The sequence below is a fragment of the Astatotilapia calliptera genome, chromosome 23, assembly GCF_900246225.1.
Source record: "Astatotilapia calliptera chromosome 23, fAstCal1.2, whole genome shotgun sequence".
NCBI classification, from domain to species: Eukaryota; Metazoa; Chordata; class Actinopteri; order Cichliformes; family Cichlidae; genus Astatotilapia; species Astatotilapia calliptera.
The window spans coordinates 40,894,752-40,912,311 of record NC_039323.1 but is presented as its reverse complement, the minus strand read 5'-3'; the positions used below and the strand labels follow the sequence as shown (position 1 = coordinate 40,912,311).

The 17,560-nt window shown below is 41.6% G+C and overlaps 2 protein-coding genes and 1 long non-coding RNA gene across 4 annotated transcripts; all 3 read right to left on the bottom strand.

The window, feature by feature from the left end:
* Positions 1-5,686: 5,686 nt before the first annotated feature.
* LOC113016396 (uncharacterized) lies at positions 5,687-8,174 on the bottom strand. Of its 2 annotated transcripts, XM_026159209.1 has the most exons (5): positions 7,585-8,174; positions 7,109-7,420; positions 6,598-6,718; positions 6,341-6,395; positions 5,687-6,224 (listed from the first exon to the last, which is right to left on the bottom strand). In XM_026159209.1, exons 1-5 carry the CDS (start codon positions 7,640-7,642, stop codon positions 6,105-6,107), a joined length of 666 nt encoding a protein of 221 aa, XP_026014994.1. In that variant the 5' UTR covers positions 7,643-8,174; the 3' UTR covers positions 5,687-6,104. The 2 variants fall into 2 exon arrangements, with proteins under 2 accessions (XP_026014994.1, XP_026014995.1); XM_026159210.1 differs by lacking the exon at positions 6,341-6,395.
* A 314-nt stretch (positions 8,175-8,488) lies between these two features.
* LOC113016655 (uncharacterized) lies at positions 8,489-10,390 on the bottom strand. Its single transcript, XR_003271284.1, has 3 exons — positions 10,117-10,390; positions 9,610-9,921; positions 8,489-9,449 (listed from the first exon to the last, which is right to left on the bottom strand). It is a non-coding gene; the product is annotated as an uncharacterized LOC113016655 (long non-coding RNA).
* Positions 10,391-16,048: 5,658 nt separating this feature from the next.
* LOC113016560 (uncharacterized) lies at positions 16,049-17,360 on the bottom strand. The gene is made up of 2 exons (XM_026159461.1): positions 17,346-17,360; positions 16,049-17,188 (listed from the first exon to the last, which is right to left on the bottom strand). The coding sequence occupies exons 1-2, from the start codon at positions 17,358-17,360 to the stop codon at positions 16,049-16,051; spliced, it is 1,155 nt and encodes a 384-aa protein (XP_026015246.1).
* Positions 17,361-17,560: the final 200 nt, after the last annotated feature.

Here is a 17,560-nt window from a genome sequence, read left to right as displayed (position 1 = left end):
CGGATAATGTGTGCTGTCCACTCATTGGTCACAAAGCAGGAGAGGGGCTGGGAATTATGTTTTCAAACAAAGTGTTAATTCCATTAAAAGTTATAGACTACTTTTGAGTCTCACTGTATTACGGGACAAAGTGCGTCCCTTATTACTCAATACGGACGTGTACTTTTGTTTCTAAATACGGGACGATTCCGTATTTTAAGGGACGGTTGGCAACCCTAACTGGAAACAGTCGATCATGTCTGTTAAAGCTGATTCAGGGCAAACTAAGCTAAATTAGTGTTTTTAGCTAACAGCTACAATAAGCATAAAAGTTACTGTTGGGCTGTTATTTGTTAACAGGGGCGATTTTAGCCATTTTGGGCTGCAGCAGCATAAAATCCTCAGCAGGCTGGGTAAGCTTGCGTGAGCTCTCTGTGGAGGCTGTTGCAGCTGAGATGGCTCACCCGAGCGGTGCAAACTTAGTTACCTTCAAGGCTCCAGAGTCAGCTGAGGTCAGCAGCTCAGCCTCTGGGGAGGTTACAATCCTGGAACAGCCAGGTCTCTACAACCAGAAACAGTCTTTGCATGTGCAGCTTCAGAACAAGACTTGAAGTTCCAGTTAGTGTCCGATTCCCGAAACACTCAGGTACTCACTGAGCAATCTCTTGAGGCCAACACTCCAGAAAATCAAACAGTCTTTGAGCCTTTGTGGGAACATTTATCGTCTCTGCTGGAAAGGTGGAAACATCTGGGAGATGAAGCCTTAACACACTGGGCTTCAACAGTCCTTGGAGGCAGCTCACTAAACTCAGGGATGCAGACAAAATCAGCACTTGCAGGAACACAATGTGCCCTCTCACAATGAGCTTGAAAACATAAACTGAGTTTTCCTCACTGACTGTTTTAGACAGGATTGTGGGAGCAACACAAAAAGCAGCTTCAGCTGGAAACACACAGTTTAGTGTCTTTGCTGCTCGCTTTAAGTCACAATAAACAGGAAACTCATTGTGTCTCATGTCAGAATCATCTCATATACAGGACAGGAAGAGGCGGAGCTTATTTCCTGCAGGGAGAGTTAGCAGTCTGTGTCTTTCTCATTTCTGACTCCTAAAGAGCTGAAAAACACAGGCTGTTATTGGCTGGCTGACACTGGGATTAATGTCCTTGAAGCCAGCAGTCTTTAATGTCCAGGTTCAGAACGGGCAGGTGAAAAACAGTCCTTTATGTCCTCTGATGTTCAATAAACTGTCCTGATTACTGAGGGAGCAGAGAAAGTGTCTCCATCACTCACCACAGCTGGATGCTCTGAAATCCTGGAATCCAGCTGTGGAGAGGAGCGCCGGCGGCGTGGACGCAGTTTAGTAATCAGGGAACAGGAGACAGGAGGGAAACACAGCTGGGACCAATTACACACATGAGACAGGAAACAGTAACACAGGACTGTCAAAGTAAAACAGGAAATATAACACAGAGTCCAAAGTAAGGAGACGTGGGACACAGTGAAGACACAGAAACAGAAACCAGAACTATAATCACAAACAAACTCAGAAACATAAAGAGTGAATCAGCTGATTCAGTGTTTGTGACAAAAACATGGATCCTGGTTAATAACTTTTATTTTTTGTTTCTGTATTATTTTGTGTATCGTTCTTATGAGCTGTTTGTTTTGTCAGTGAAATATTATTTCATTGTTTTAAGCTTTTTGTTGACTTTGAAGTGCTTAAGTTGAATATTTTTGAACATTTATTTGTTCGATTATTGTCGAGTCGATAAAACTGTCAAACCGCACAGCTGCTTCCAGCACGGCCGGAGGAGAGGTGGCCGAGCAGACGCACAACACACACAGCTCACAGGTTTGCATTTCTAGATATTGCAGAATGTTGCAGAAATTGAGAGTAAAGAACTCAGAGATCCAGCGCTGTCTCCTGCCCCTTATTTATACACCACAACACAACGACAGGCGTAACTCACACAAACGGGTAACATGAGGCTCAGATGCTTTGGACGTGTTCACATATACTGGACCACAGAATGATGAAGATGGAGCTGCAGGAAGGAGGAAAAGAGGAAAAAAACAGAAAGATTCACAGATGTGGTGAAAAAGGACACGACAGCTTCTGTTTGTTAGTTTGGTTTTCTTTATTTGGTAAAGATTCAGAAATAAAGAGAAGATCACATGTTTGAATATTATATTAACGTTCTGTAATTAAACAAGTTGTAAAATCTTTCCAGAGTGAGACAGAGACTGTGCAGAGACTGTAGAAGGACAGAGCAGCAGCAGAGCAGTCCAGATACACTGATGATCCTCTGTCAGATCCAGAGGGACACACAGGGCTGATGCTGGACTCTACATTGTGTCTGACAGTGGAGCTGTTCTCAGAGCAGTTCACTCTGCAGCACTGACAGTCATCTGCACTTCATTCCTCTGTCAGTCACTGCTGGATGAGCTCTCCTCTCCACCTCCCAGTAACATGGCCCAGTCAGAGCGTCTCTACACACAAGCTGCTGCTGCTTCAACCTCTCTGGATCATCAGGACACAGCTGCTCCTCTCTCAGCACACACACCGTCCTGTTTACCATCATCAGCTCCACCTGCAGAGGAGAAGGAGAAGAGCAGAGGAGAATAAACGAGTGTTTCCAGAGACCTCTTCATCAGCTGTCAGTCAGTGATGCAGCACATCCAGTATAAAGACAGAGGGAACGTCAGTGCTGGGACTGTACTAGGACTCATTGTTTGCTTCACTTTTTCTAATCTTTGGATTTTTATGAAGTTGCTTGAAAATGTTTTTCCCTCCTAGTTTGAGTTTGGACTTTCATTCATTAAGAAGAACCTTGGTGTGTCCACTCTGGCTCTGTAGGTACCCAATCGCACACTGTTTGCCCAGCTTTATGCTGGGCAAACAGTGTGCGATTTTTTTTTTTCAGTCACGTTATTCAGCTTCTGCTCAAACTGCACGATTGACTCGCAGGGGTTAGAAGTTGGTAGGTCACGATGCAGGTCTCACACTATACGGCCCGATGCTCTGATGCGACCTGAGTGCTCACACTGTGCCTCCATAAAATGAAGGTTATAGCAGAAAATCTGTCGCTCTCTGTCTTTCACTCACACAGACACACCACCACCATCAACTTTGCTAAATTGCTAATGAAAAACATTGATCAGGCAGCTGTGATTGAGCAGCGATGTAGATCCAACTATTTTCACGGTTGTTGTGGTCGTGATAATTTTGTGAGGCCACATCGAAAAGGCTCGGATGAGCTTTCCAAAGTTCTACAAGTTGTGCCTCCATCGCTTGTGTCCAGATCACACGCTGCACAGCCGCGCTGCTCCGTCTTTTTCACCGACGTTTACGTGTTTGCGCGTGAGCAGTGTGAGCGGCTCACGAGCGATTGATGATCGGGAGCTGCTCGAGGTGTTAATCGCTTCTCGTTACCCCACGTATACTACACGACGCACGATGAAGGCCAAAAAACGGTCCGATCACCAAAACGGTCGCACGACTCAAAAATCGGCTCAAAATGGGCCTAAAACCGCACAGTGTGAGCCCAGCATTAGAGCAGCAATGTTTGTTCCCCTCGGAGAAAGGGAAGAATGGGAAAAGGAAAACACCTGGCTGGAAAAAGTTAATATGGGCATGTGCAGTCAATATCAGCGCTATGTGGCCAGAAGTGTGATAATATAACTTATTTTGTGTAAGAAACAACTGCAAGGATAGATGATTACAACAAATAGATGACTAATACATAAAAGTAATACATAGATGAATAATGATGATGAGTTAAGATGCGTAATCATGGGAACAGGCGGGTTTACAAACAGGAGCAGCTGATTAGCATTAGAAAAGCTGAAATAATACCTCAACTGAAGCCAATTGTACTAAATGCACTAAATGTGCACTGTTAGAAGAATATTTTTCTTTCTATTGTTTTCTATTATTTTAAGTTAAGCAGGACAGAGTTCTTTTAAAGAAAGATTTACTTATATTCTCAAAAGTTAAGCATGACAGGCTTCTGTTTAAGAAAGAGACCTGTTTTACTGTGTTAATGTTGTCATTTTGAGCTACAAAAAAATGGCTAAATGATCATTTGTTTCACATGTGTTCATATCACAAAGAATAGAATAGGATTTAAGTAGAACATATCTACTTAAATCAACTTCAAGTCAAATGGTTAAAAAAAAGAGCTAGAAAATTCACCACACTGGGAAGGGTGAAGACAACTGGGTCGCCTGGCCCTGGCCACGAGGTGTCCCTTATTTATTTTTCAGGAAGTTGGCAACCCTATTTCCAGTAGAATTCCTCGTTGTCATCTTGTTCCCTCTCAGAGCCCCGTATGCTTGCAGAGACCCCTACAGTAGGGAAATGTGCCAAAGAACGTCCAAAACATTGCATTTTAGGTTTATTTATGCCTTACACACAATCCCAACTCTTTAGCTAACTTAACAACTTTGGCTAAAGTCTGTAGTTAGTCTTACTCGTTTGTACAACATTTCTGGATCGCCACTGTTTGAAATGATATGACATATGACTCTCACTGAAACAGCAAACTTTGTAGAAAACACAACACTTCTGATTCTCTATCTAGCTGTTTGGTCACAGCTGTAGATTACATTATAAGTGGTTGTTCACTCTTGTCAATAATTACATTTCTAAATTCTATTTGTGCAGTTACATGTAAACAAAGTCCAATATTGTATCTAAATGATTGTGTTATGGTGGGACAGTTTCCAATTTTGTTGTATTATTGCACTAGGTATGACTGTGCAAGAGTTATCTTATCTTCCTTGCTTGCACCACACTCTTTGCAGAAATGGTGCACAGCAGCACTGCATCATGTTATTGTGTTGTATAATATACCAGAACTAATACAAAGCAATATCCATGTACACTATAGGTCCATGCCAATGTGCCCAAATGGGACCTCCATAAATGGTAAGGGGCGCAAAGGCACTTTAAGACCAGTGGGCACACCATCGGTGCACATCCGCTCGGATGCTTTTTTCTATTTTATTTCCCTGTTTATTTATCGATGCACAAAAGCAATTATCTCAGAGACACCATCCTCTTAACAGAGACTCAAATCAGGAACCTGCAGATTATTAGTCAGCAGCTTTAACTTCCTGTCTTTGTCTCACTAAACCTTCCACGTGGAAACTTGAGCTGCCCACTCAAGCACAGTAGGCTTTAACTGGCTCTGCTCAAGTCACTTCAGTATCTGAGAAACTGTCTCGATGCATGCCAAAGAACACTTTGACAATACGCTTGTGTTGAGTCAAATCCACCACAAGCATATTCTATGGCAGTTTAATTCCACTCCACATAAAAATAGTCACGTATTATTTCCCCCCACCACACTTCCTGCCAGTAGCTGGTGCCCCCACCCACAGTGCATTAGTGGTTCTCTGTGTTTAGTGGCTCACTCTGGGCGGCTGCTCGGTGGGGCCCGGCCCCCTGGCTCTGTTGGGCCTGTGCTGCGGGTGGGGTGCCCTCAGGTCTCGGCCCTCTGGGCCCATTTACTGCTCAGTAACATTTAATATCTATTATTTACTACTACTTACTAGCCTACTTACTGCATATTATTGGTTGTTGCTGTGGGTTCCCCACTGTGTTGGTTTTTCCTTGTGTTTTTCAGCAGATGATGAAATAGATTTTCAGTATTTTTTCTCTCTTCCTCTCCATCTATTTCTCTTCTTCTCTATTTTTCCCTCTTCTTCTGTTAACTTTCTCCCCAGCTTATCTTTTTTCTTCTTTCCTGACCCCCGTTCTGATTCTAATGACTCAAAATAAAGTAAAATCATCATCAAATATGACTATCAAGTGGACCAGTATAGCAAAAACCATAATGGTGGCAGAGGCCACAGAGCCAAGTGGCAGGATTTTCAACGTTCAAACCAGATAAAAAACAGAAATTAAATGGTGTTAAAAGCCATGAATTAAGGCAATTCATTCACAACATCATTACAAGTTTTACTGGACGTTAATATTTTTCTCTTTTTTCAGTGCAAAACAAACTAACAGTACACATGATGCTGGCAAGTTAAAATGTCAGTGTCTTTTATAGATAGCATGTCTAGCATCATAGTTTTATAGATCACGTAGTCAGGATAAAAACTCCATCTCTGATTATTATTGTACATGACTGTGACATGCAGTGGCCTCAGCATCATGATGAAGGCGACCGGAGGAGATAGTTTGGTAGACATCGATGTTTTGCCGATGAAGGCTCATGTAGCGGTCCTCTTTGTCCTAAACAACAATTTACACTGTCATTTACATTTAATTAAAGTGCAGCTTAAAACACAGACATAATGCACTGCAGCCTCGGCACAATTAAGTGTAAAACAGAACTATGGAAAACTCACAAACATCTGGCGAGTTTCAGATCCTGTTAAGTTAGTTAGACCTGATCTGTTTTCTCTGTTAGGATAAAAACATCAGAGGTCATGGGGTGAAAAATACCTCAAAAACAAGACTAGCTATGTCTACAACTAATGTGTGGTGTTTGAAAAGAACCTATGAGATACTTTGAACACCACAGTGGCTGCTGTATGCAGTAATGTGCTCAAGTGATTTCAAAGGGTCATTTCATGAGTTTAAGTGCGTCAGTAAAAGTTTTCACCTGCGAGGATTTCTCCTCAGGCTGTAACCACAGGTTATCACAGCCACACTGATGAGTGAAGCAGCAGCAGAAATGATGGGAACTGTAGCCATGAACTTCATGCCAGAAGAATCTCCATCGTCTGTTGAATGTTGCCACACACACACAAAAAAACTTCATTTTGAAAACATGAAAAGTCACGAAATTTGCATTAACCTGTTATATTAAAGTGGAAAACATGTTTATCTTTTCATTACATTAGAGTTTCAATTGCATCATTCAAACATTTCACTGATGAAATAACACCAAAGTTGTGATTGGAGCAGTTTTATAATGAAATTTTAAACAAATTAGCCAGAAGAAGAGCTTAAAAACATTCCAGATGTTCATCTCCTGACTGAAACCTTTCATTAATCCGCTGCAGGCGGGAATGACGACCTCAAACCATGTATGACAGAAAAGAAAGTGTTAACGCAGTTCCAAACATCCACCTTGAATCTGCGGTGTGGGTATAAATAGAAAATGTTTTTACCTCTCACAGTCACACTGAGATGGAGAACATACAATCCACCACGAAATCCACACTCACAGGTGTAGTTCCCACTGTCTTCAGATGTTAAGTTGAGCAGGTGGAGAAACACAGTCTCATTTTCTTTGATCAGTGTGAACCTGGAGTCACAGCCATGAATAAAGCCTCGGTCGTAACGATAGAGCAGACGACACTGTTCTCCTCGGCTCCTCTCTGTGCTGATCTCACACAGTATCATCACAGTAATATTCAGAGTTGTTTTGCTGCATATTTGAGTGGAATCGGGTTTCTTTCCAATTGTCTTCACAAGAGTCTCTATAAATTGTTCCAGTTAAAATGAAACAAAATCGGGATTATAGTTTCTATATATTTGTTGTTGTGGGAAAATCAATCACATATATTATTTCACTAACCTAACTAAAGCTTTCTTCTTAAACACCTGGCTTTACAGCTTTTCTTTTTTAATTATATATATTTACCTTCACTGCTAAAAACCACAAGCAGAAGCAGGAGAAAGCAGAGTTTCCGTGCAGTCATGCTGGTGAGGAAGTAACTGTGGCTGACAGTGTGAGGTAGACTATAGTGAAAGCAGGAAGACTTGCACCCTCCTTATTTCACCTCTTGTGTCTACACTGAAACTTTTACTATGTCTAAAATAGAAGTGCATAAAAGTGGAAGGACAGTAGAAGGTAAACCACCAACATTGTTTAAGCCAGACTGATCTCTCTGTTTATCTGGATGGACATTGTGTTCAAATTATGATGAGATGTTTGTTCAAAAACAAAACTAGTCTGATACAAAGAGTCATGTTTGCCACAGTTTATTGTGTTTGTATTGTATTAAATCTGAGAGCCTGAGTTGGAGTATTATGACTGAATGGTCTCCATTACTGGGAAACAACTATCCAGTGTGAAAAGATGGACGTTTATTATAATATATGAATATTATTATATTAGTATGTCACCTAAAGTTTTATATACTTTAAAATGTTTCATAGAGCTTTATTATCCACTCCCACAGTTCCTGTGCTTCTTGCTGAGCGTGTCTTGTTGTTGTGTTGATGGTTCACTGAGATGATAGTCTGGTAGGAATCACTCGATGGCTGCTGAAGGTTTGTATAGGGCTGATCTGGCTCATCGTCATCCTTTAGAAAAGTGAAATATTTTAGGTATTAATCAAGTTCAACCCAGTCTGCCCACACACTCTATTGATCTTTAAATCTCTCCATCTGTTGCCTGGATTATTTAATGTTTCTGCTCATTTCTGTAAGAGCTTCTTCACAAAATAAAGGACACTGAAGTTGGCACTAATAGTATTATAACACTAATCTGTAATTATCTATATAAATAACATCCTAAAACATAAATGTACATGTGCTCTTTTCTTTTGTCTTCTTCTTCTTCTTTTGCATCTTTTCTGAATATTACTATGAACTGAAATTGGTCCAACTGCTTATATACATTCACTGGCCACTTTATGAGGTATACTTGTTCAGGGTGTAACACAAATATTTCAGTGTTCATTTCATTTGTCAATCACATGTCAGCTTCATCTTCCTGGTTAAATAAAGGTTAATAAAATAATAAAATGTCAGCAAATCAATGCTCAAACAGAGCAACATGGCACATGTTACTGGTCCCAGTGCTTCACAAACTGCTGATCTGCTGGGATTTTCCCACACAATCATCTCTGTTCACAGACAATGGTCTGAAAAATAGAAAATATCCAGTGAGCTGTGATTCTCTGGGTAAAAATGCTGTTTACACATCAAACCTTGAGGCAGAGCGGACCACACTGGATATCACTGCTGTCCTCTAACAACAGCAAGCTGAGGCTACAGTTTGCAAGTCTGGACAACAGAAGACTAAAAAAACGATGCCTTGCCCGATGAGTTGATTTCTAACAGTTCAGACTGCTGGTGGTGTAATGCTCTGTGAAGGATTTTCTTTGCAAACTTTGGACCCTGTAGTAACCACTGAGCATCATTTAAACACCACAGCCTGCCTGAAGGTTGTTGCTGACCACATTCATGTCTTTATGCCCAAAAAATACCCATCGTCTGATGGCTGCTTCCAGCAGGATACCACACCATGTCACGGCGCTCAAATCATGTACGGCCTGCGCAGTCACCAGATCTCAATCCAGCAGAGCACCTTTGGGATGTGGTGGAACGGAAAGTTTGCTTCAAGTAAGAGCAGCTGACGAATCTGCAGCAACTGTGTGATGATGTAATTTCAATATGTCTTGAGAATCTTTGAGGAATGTTTTTAGCGCCTTGTTGTGCCACAAAAAATGAAGACATGTTTGATGGCTGAAGGTGGTCCAACTCGGTTCAAAGATGTACCTGATAAATGAGTCAGTGAGAGTATTTAAACTGCTGTAAGTGAAAATAAGAAGAAAAGAAATGAACAAATTACAAGAATAAAAAACACATAAGCAGGTCAATACAATGCTAACACAGTGCTGAATAACTGTGTCAGATAAAGAAACCAAAATGCATTTACCTTCCACAGTGACACTGATATGGACAATATATGTCCCTTCAGTGTTTGTACACTCACAGGTGAAGTTCCCACTATCAGCTGGTGTTAAACTGGTCAGCTCCAGAAAGGCAGTCTGATTTTCTTTTGTTATTGAGAACCTGGGGTCACATTCCTGAGTAACGTTCTCTCCGTGTCGATACAGCAGATGACACTCTCCTCCTGTGTCCCTCTGTCTTTTGATCTTACAGATAATCAAAACAATAGTAGTCTGACTTTCCTTGTTGCAAATCCGAGTGACATCGTGTTCTCTCCTGACTGTCTTCACAACAGTCTCTGTAAACAGGGACAGCAAAATACGGTAAATACAAGATTCAGCCTGTGTCAGAGAGGACTTTAGTTTCTATATTTTGTGAATGTTAAACCATCTTTTTAATCCCATAATAATGTGTTTAGTTTAAACTAAAAGCAAGGAGGTTATAAATTTAAAAATATTAATAATGCATAATGAAAATAGTTTCCTTGTATTACCTTCAGCATCATGGGACACAGCTAGTGGTAACAGCAAAATCAAGCAAAGTTTTGATACGTCCATGCTTGTTAACATGTCTGTGAGCCACCGACAGTGAAGAGGAAGATGTGCGGAAAGAAACAAGCTGAAGCTTTCCTGGCTAAGCAGACGTCAGACTGTTGCCCTTCACGGGGCAAGTGTGAAATGATGTAAAAAGGAAGTGTACTGACAGGACTTTCATATTAAAAGGCTGTAAAGTTGAAACACTGTGCGAGCTCCCACACAAAAAGAAAACAAGCTAATTTTTCTTTATCACAGAGGAATTATTACACTGCTAACTGTCATGTTCGCTGAAACTGAAGGATGGATAATATTGTAAAAGTAACAACAAAACTACCATTTATCATAACATTATAAGCATTTTAAACTAAAATAGCGTGTTACATCATCAAACCGCTTCATCCAATCACTCAGATACTTACAAAGTTTTGCCTGCATTACCTTTAAAATTTGTACGAAGATGAGCATAAAATGAATAAAACTGACATGCTTGCATTTGTTGTGTAGTGCAACAGGTGTATGTGGCTGAGGGATTCCCATGATGCAATGCGTATTTCTTCTTCAGTCACCTTTCTCGCTCACTGTGTGTTAATGCAGCTCTCTCCATTGAATCATACCTGTTATTAACCTCTGTCTCTCTTCCACAGCGTGTCTTTATCCTGTCTTCCTTCTCTCATCCCAACCAGTCGCAGCAGATGGCCCCGCCCCTCCCTGAGCCTGGTTCTGCTGGAGGTTTCTTCCTGTTAAAAGGGAGTTTTTCCTTCCCACTGTCTCCAGACTGCTCACTCATAGGGAGTCATATGATTGTTGGGCTTTTTCTCTGTATGTATTATTGTAGGGTCTGCCTTATAATATTGTTGTGATTTGTCGCTGTGCAAATAAAATTGAATTGAAAATTGAATTGTGAAGGCCACACCAGAAGCCACACAATTGGGAAGTCAGTAACGTCAGACACCAGCATCTTTATTTTAATTTTAATGCACATTTCCACAAACATAAATAACGACACATGTCCCATAAACAATTTCTGGTTAATGTTTTACTGGTGCTGGAGGTCTGTTGGACTGCTGAGGGTAACTGGAGAGAAAATGATGTGTTTTTTTTCATTGGGCGTTAAGGCGTCTGGGAAGGGATCTCAGACCATTTACATCCTGGGCCATCTGACCTCAGGAAATCACATGATAAGGTGGGGCCAGGTTTCACAATGAGCTCACCCGAAACCCTGGCTGATTAGGACCCACACCCGCTTTCACACCTTGGCTCATGTGATTAGGTAGAGGATCATCAGGGGGTCCTTTGTCCCTCTTTGGGGGGAAACTCCCACTGGTTTTAAGTCTGGGACTCCCCACCATTGACCCTTAGAACTGAAGAAGCTTCTCGGATGAGAGGTGAAACGTCTTCAAGCAACTCAAGAAGTCCAGACGCTTTTCTTTCCAAGCTCCTTAGACTACGATGACCTGGATGACTGAGAACCTTCACAGACTTAAGTATTAAATTAATAGTTGGTTTTCATTCTTTGTTTTTAGATATTTTTTTTCTATTCGTATCCTCTCGTGTATTTAACTGGCCAGTTCAGTCCAATTTACTTTGGGAAATATTTAATCTGAGGTAGGGATACACCGATACCGGTATCTGGTATCGGCCTCGATACCGCATTTTCTAAAGTACTCGTGAAAAGTTCCCCGATATCGAGGACCGATACCACGGTCTGAGACCTGTCTATGTTTGAGCGGCATGTAAGGGGTTAATCACAGGCGCCGAGTGCCTGCCCCCAGGCCCCGGCTGCATCTCAGAGCTGGGAGAAGGCGAGGCGAGACAAGTCAGCCGTGTGGAACTATTTCAAAGTGAACGAAGACACGAAAACAAAGGCGGACTGCAAATTGTGCTCATCGAAATTGTCCAGAGGAGGCTCAAAAGGTAGCGCATTTAACACAAGTAATTTAATCAAGCACCTAAAATCCCAACACGACAACGAGTACAAAGAGTTTGCCCACGCTTATTTACCCACGCTTATTAGCACAGAGGAGCATAGCTGATGCTAAAGCAGTGGGACGGAAAATAGTTGGGCATTTTAAACATTCCGACTTAGCCTACTCCCGCCTCGAGGACATTCAGGGACAGCTCAACCAGCCAATAAAGAGACTGCAGCAGGACATACAGACACGCTGGAAGAGCACATATTACATGACATCAGTCCTATTTTTCCACATATTAATACATTTATGAATTTTGTGCAGGTATAAAGAGCGCTTCTTCTCCAACAACACTGCTCCAGAGGCCAAGCTGCACCTGAAGCAGGAGCTTCTAGAGGTGAGGCAGAGGGGAGTCGGGCAGAAGCTGCAGAACCTCCTGCTAAACTGTTCCTCAAGGCCCAGGCTGCCGCTGGCAGCAGGTGCTGCCATTGAGCTCGACACATACCTCGGAGAGGCCCCAAGCCCTCGTGAAGACAGTCCTCTGAAGTACTGGGGTGTCAACAAAATCAGGTTCCCCACTTTGGCTAAAATAGCCTGTAAATAGCTCTCAGCCCCATGTAGCAGTGTGGACAGTGAAAGGCTTTTTAGCTCAGTGTCACACATTATAGATGAAAACAGAAACAGTCTGACTGCTGATGATGCAGAAAAGCTACTTTTCTTAAAAAAACCCTGCCACTCACTGTTTCTCTCCATTTAGTGAGTCATCTTAGACTTGATGTTAATACCTACCTCAGTTGCACTGACTGCCACAGTTCTATGTCAGTGGATGTTGTTAGTTTATTCACATATTGTGCACTAAATGGCAAAGATGTTTATTAATGCCCCTTGTGTTGTCCAAAGCGGCAGAGTTTAAAATAAACTGAAAAATACTTGAGTTGCACTGTCACTGTTTAAATTTTTTTATAATTATTTATTCTGTAATATGTTGCATACAACATGCTTTTCATTTTAAATAAATGTTCTTAATTCCAAACCAGTCCCTTGTTTTTTTGTTGTTAAATTATAGGACTAAAGCTGTTACCTGTCACGGGAGTGGAACGGACTCAGGCGCAGACTGAGGTAGCACAGTTCAACGACACTTTATTAATCACACTGGTGCTCTATATACACGTGAAGGGGGGGGAAACACCAGGGTCCCGGGGATCACTTGGCTGGGGAGACACACTTCTTCGCACTCGCTCTGCTCCTCGTCCAAACAGTCTCCACACAAGCAGCTCAGCTCACTCTCCTACTCACGGGGTCCAGGGGTCACAAAAGGGCTGATCCAGGTAAACCTGTTTACACAGACGAGGGTAAGTCGAAGGCAAACACGGGAACAGTAGAATCGCAAGGAAGCCAGGCAATACTAACGAGAGTTACTCAATATTCCAGCGACGAACAGCTCAGAGCCCCAGCCTTAAGAGCCAGAGAACTGCAATCCGCTCGAGATCAGCTGCAGGTGCGTGGGCCAAGGGCAGGAGCCCAATCAGAGCTCCGCCCAGGCAGACAGGTAGGAGAGACAGAGTGAGAGAAAAACAACAAACACTTGTGGCCACACTGGGCTGGCCGGGGAGGCACAGGGACCATGACGTTACCTGTAAATTTAAATCGTGTTTTTATTAAGTACTCGGTATCGGCGAGTACTGAAATGCAAGTACTCGTACTCGTACTGGTTTCCAAAAAAGTGGTATCGGTGCATCCCTAATCTGAGGTAAACATTTTGCTTTTCATTTGACCCCTGACCTGTCTGCTGTAATGCAGGAGGCAGGTTTATGACCTATACTGCAGCCAGACACCACAGGAAGCCTTCCTCCATGTTTTCTTTACAGTAATTGATTCAGCCAGTTTAAGTCTCCTTTGTTTTTGTGCATTAGATCACTGTGTGGGTTGTGTTGAGTGCTTATGTATTTGTAAGTAGCCATTATGACTTGACTAGTGGTGTTTATCTCTTTTAAGGGTCTAGTATCATCAGTTAATTAGTTTTTACACTTTGCAGGCACTTTGCTGTAAATACAACAACACTGCTGAAAACTCTAATTTAAATAATTACTACTGATGCACCTATCAAATAAACTAACATTTGCACAGGTGTTGAAATGCTGGACTCTTCCTCTCCTAAATCTGTGGCAGAGAAAAAATGTTGCAGGAGTGTTTTTTTTACATGATATGTAAGAAAAATAAGAAAAAGAAAGAAACCCTGTGATTTTAATGTGAATGCATTACTGACATCTTATCCAAACACACATTGTGCACACCACTTTATCCCCTATTACAACTGCAGCTTTTATTAGTGCATGTTCACGGGACTTCTGATTCTATAGGGTCTTGACAAAAGTCTCTGCAATCAATTGATTACAATCAAGTGATTCAATTGAAACATGGAAATCAGCATTTCACCATTTTATACTATACATACATGTTTTGCTTTCAAGACTGGACAGGAGTGGCATGTGGGCGGCATTGTAGAGTGTGTTGACAGGAGGAAAACTTACACGCTCAGTAAATCACCCCCGTCACTACCTAAACCTCAAAGTCTCTAAACAGGAAGTGCATCTGCATGAAAGCTTCTGTTTTATATGCAGACAGATGACCTTTTGATGTAAAACCTTTCTCTGTATCTAGAGAAACACTTTAACTATATATTCAACTATATAGTTTAACATTTGGTCCGTAACTATCATTTAAAAACAATAAAAAGGTTTAAAAGAATATACATAGGCGGCTATAAAGACTGCAGGTCAAACATCGTGCAGATACAGAAGGACCTCCTGGGGTCCAAAATGTCGCACTATTACAGAGCAATGCTTACAATAGTCTTGCATGGTTAGCCAGTTAGACAGATGCAAATGTTAAAGTGCTAAAACAGACATGTAAATAAAATACAACATCATGTTAGCAGCTTATTGGTATTAATGTCTCTTAAAGCTCTCCATGACCTAGCTGCATCTTAACTCTCTGAGCTGCCACAGTCTTATAAACCCACCCGCTGTCTCAGGTCAGCTGATCAGCTGTTCCTGAATGTTCCCAGGACTGAGCGTAAACTTAGAGGACATCGTGCTTTTGCTGCAGCATCTCTGAAACTGTGACACGATCTGCCTTTAGAGATTAGACAGGCTTCTTCTCTGCCTGTTCTTAAATCACTCCTGAAAACTCATCTCTTCACCCTGACCTTTGACACCTTGTAAGATGTTGGTTTTTAGTTTGAGTTTTTTAGTTTATTTTTGCTGTTTTATCTTGTTTTGAAATATAGGGCTGTTTACATTTTTTATGTATTATGTGTTTTATTTTTTTACTGTTATGTTTTATTCTATTGTTCTTAACTCATTTACTGTACAGCACTTTGGTTTTGTCCTGGGATTTTTAAAGTGCTTTCTCAATAAAGATGGATTGGATTGGACTGGAAGATAAACACTTTAGTTTGCAGTACTGTGGTGAGTTCACAGTAAAGCACTGTGTTGGACTGGCGCACAGTGATTGTGGCGTTCATGGTCAGTGTTAGGTTACCTCAAGTACAGTGGATTCATTTGCATTTAAGCTGATGATGCTTCGATTAAGTCATCAAATTTCACCTTTATATCAGCTCTATAAGCCAATTCTCAGGATACTGTTAGTGTAGGAAATGGAAAGACAACCAAGATATCTGTGAAACGTCTGCTTACATCTTGAATTCAGCTCCGGCGTATGTGGTAAGTTGTTAATGAGTGACTTTAATTGATTCTTTCTTCAGATGTGGCTATACACTCTACTGAGAATAAGCATACTGTCATGATATGAGTGGATCTTCAAAATAGACATCGAAATAGGTCATGGAGAAAATAAGTAGAAAAAGTAAAGATCTTATTAGGAATAATACTTTTTGGATAATTATAACCATCATAATCAACCGAATCATCTCAACATGTATTTGCTCAAAAATGTATTTATTACCACAAACACGTATTTAATTATCAACAAAAGCAAAATCAACAGTTTCTAGAACTCCAACAGGGGCAGGACTTGGAGGTACTGGGATTTCAGGAGGCAGCAGAATGGTACACTGGTCAGTGTCATTATTATTGACCTGTGATGGTGGATGGCCTTGGAGGGAGCTGAGAGGTAACTCAGACCTCTTGTCTTCAGGACACGTAAAGCAAACATACTCCTTCTCAGCAGCTGGAGACTTAGAGACATCCCAACTCATCAGCCTCATGCGTTTGGGCATCAAATGTTCCTCTTCATCATTAACAGAAAAAGCAGTAGAATATCTGCGCTTTCTGCAGAGACCTACCTCTGCAGTGGGTGGAGGTCTCGGAGGCAGAGGAACATCGCTAGGACACATGAAAAACGTCACGTCATCATCCAGAGATGAACAATCGTTTTTCAAATCTGGATTAATGATCTTGTCTGTGTCCTTTGCATGAAAGCTGGCATCAGCAGGTGGAGGAACTGAAGAAAATGGAACATCAGAACTCATCAGCCTCATGCGTTTGGGCATCAAATGTTCCTCTTCATCATTAACAGAAAAAGCAGTAGAATATCTGCGCTTTCTGCAGAGACCTAACTCTGCAGTGGGTGGAGGTCTCGGAGGCAGAGGAACATCGCTAGGACACATGAAAAATGTCACTTCATCATCCAGGGATGAACGATCGTTTTTCAAATCTGGATGAATGATCTTGTCTGTGTACTTTGCATGAAAGCTGGCATCAGCAGGTGGAGGATTTGAAGAAACTGGTACATCAGAACTCATCAGCCTCATGCGTTTGGGCATCAAATGTTCCTCTTCATCCTCCACAGAAAAAGCAGTAGAATATCTGCGCTTTCTGCAGAGACCTACCTCTGCAGTGGGTGGAGGTCTCGGAGGCAGAGGAACATCAGTAGGACACATGAAAAATGTCACTTCATCATCCAGGGATGAACGATCGTTTTTCAAATCTGGATGCATGATCTTGTCTGTGTCCTTCGACTGAAAGCTGGCATCAGCAGGTGGTGGACTTAGGAGCTCACATGCAGGTGCACTGATAGGTCGGAACATGAAAGCGGGAACTTCATTGTCCAGAGCACAACGGTCTGCACTGGATGAGCGTGGGAGCTTCTCCTTTGCCTGTGGAGGAGGCAGACTTTGACTTTGTGTTGCAGAGGAACATTCAAGTCATCTGACGTTTTGCTCTGTTACATATTATTATTGTTGTTGTTGGATTTTTCTTTAAAAATTCACACGATTTAATGTTTAGAAACAGACACAGTGAAGGGTAACTTACCACAGCTCGAGCCATTTTAGGTTCAGGCAAAGACGCAGGATTTGGTTTCTCTGTGTAAGATTACAGGACAGTTGTCAGTTTCATTTTCAAGTCAGTTGGATAAATTCATATCACACTTCTCAAACTGTATCATTAAAGCATTGTTTAGGTGGACAAATATGAAAGATATGAAGATAAAAACAGTAACAGCTGGCAATCAAGGGAAAACAACCTTA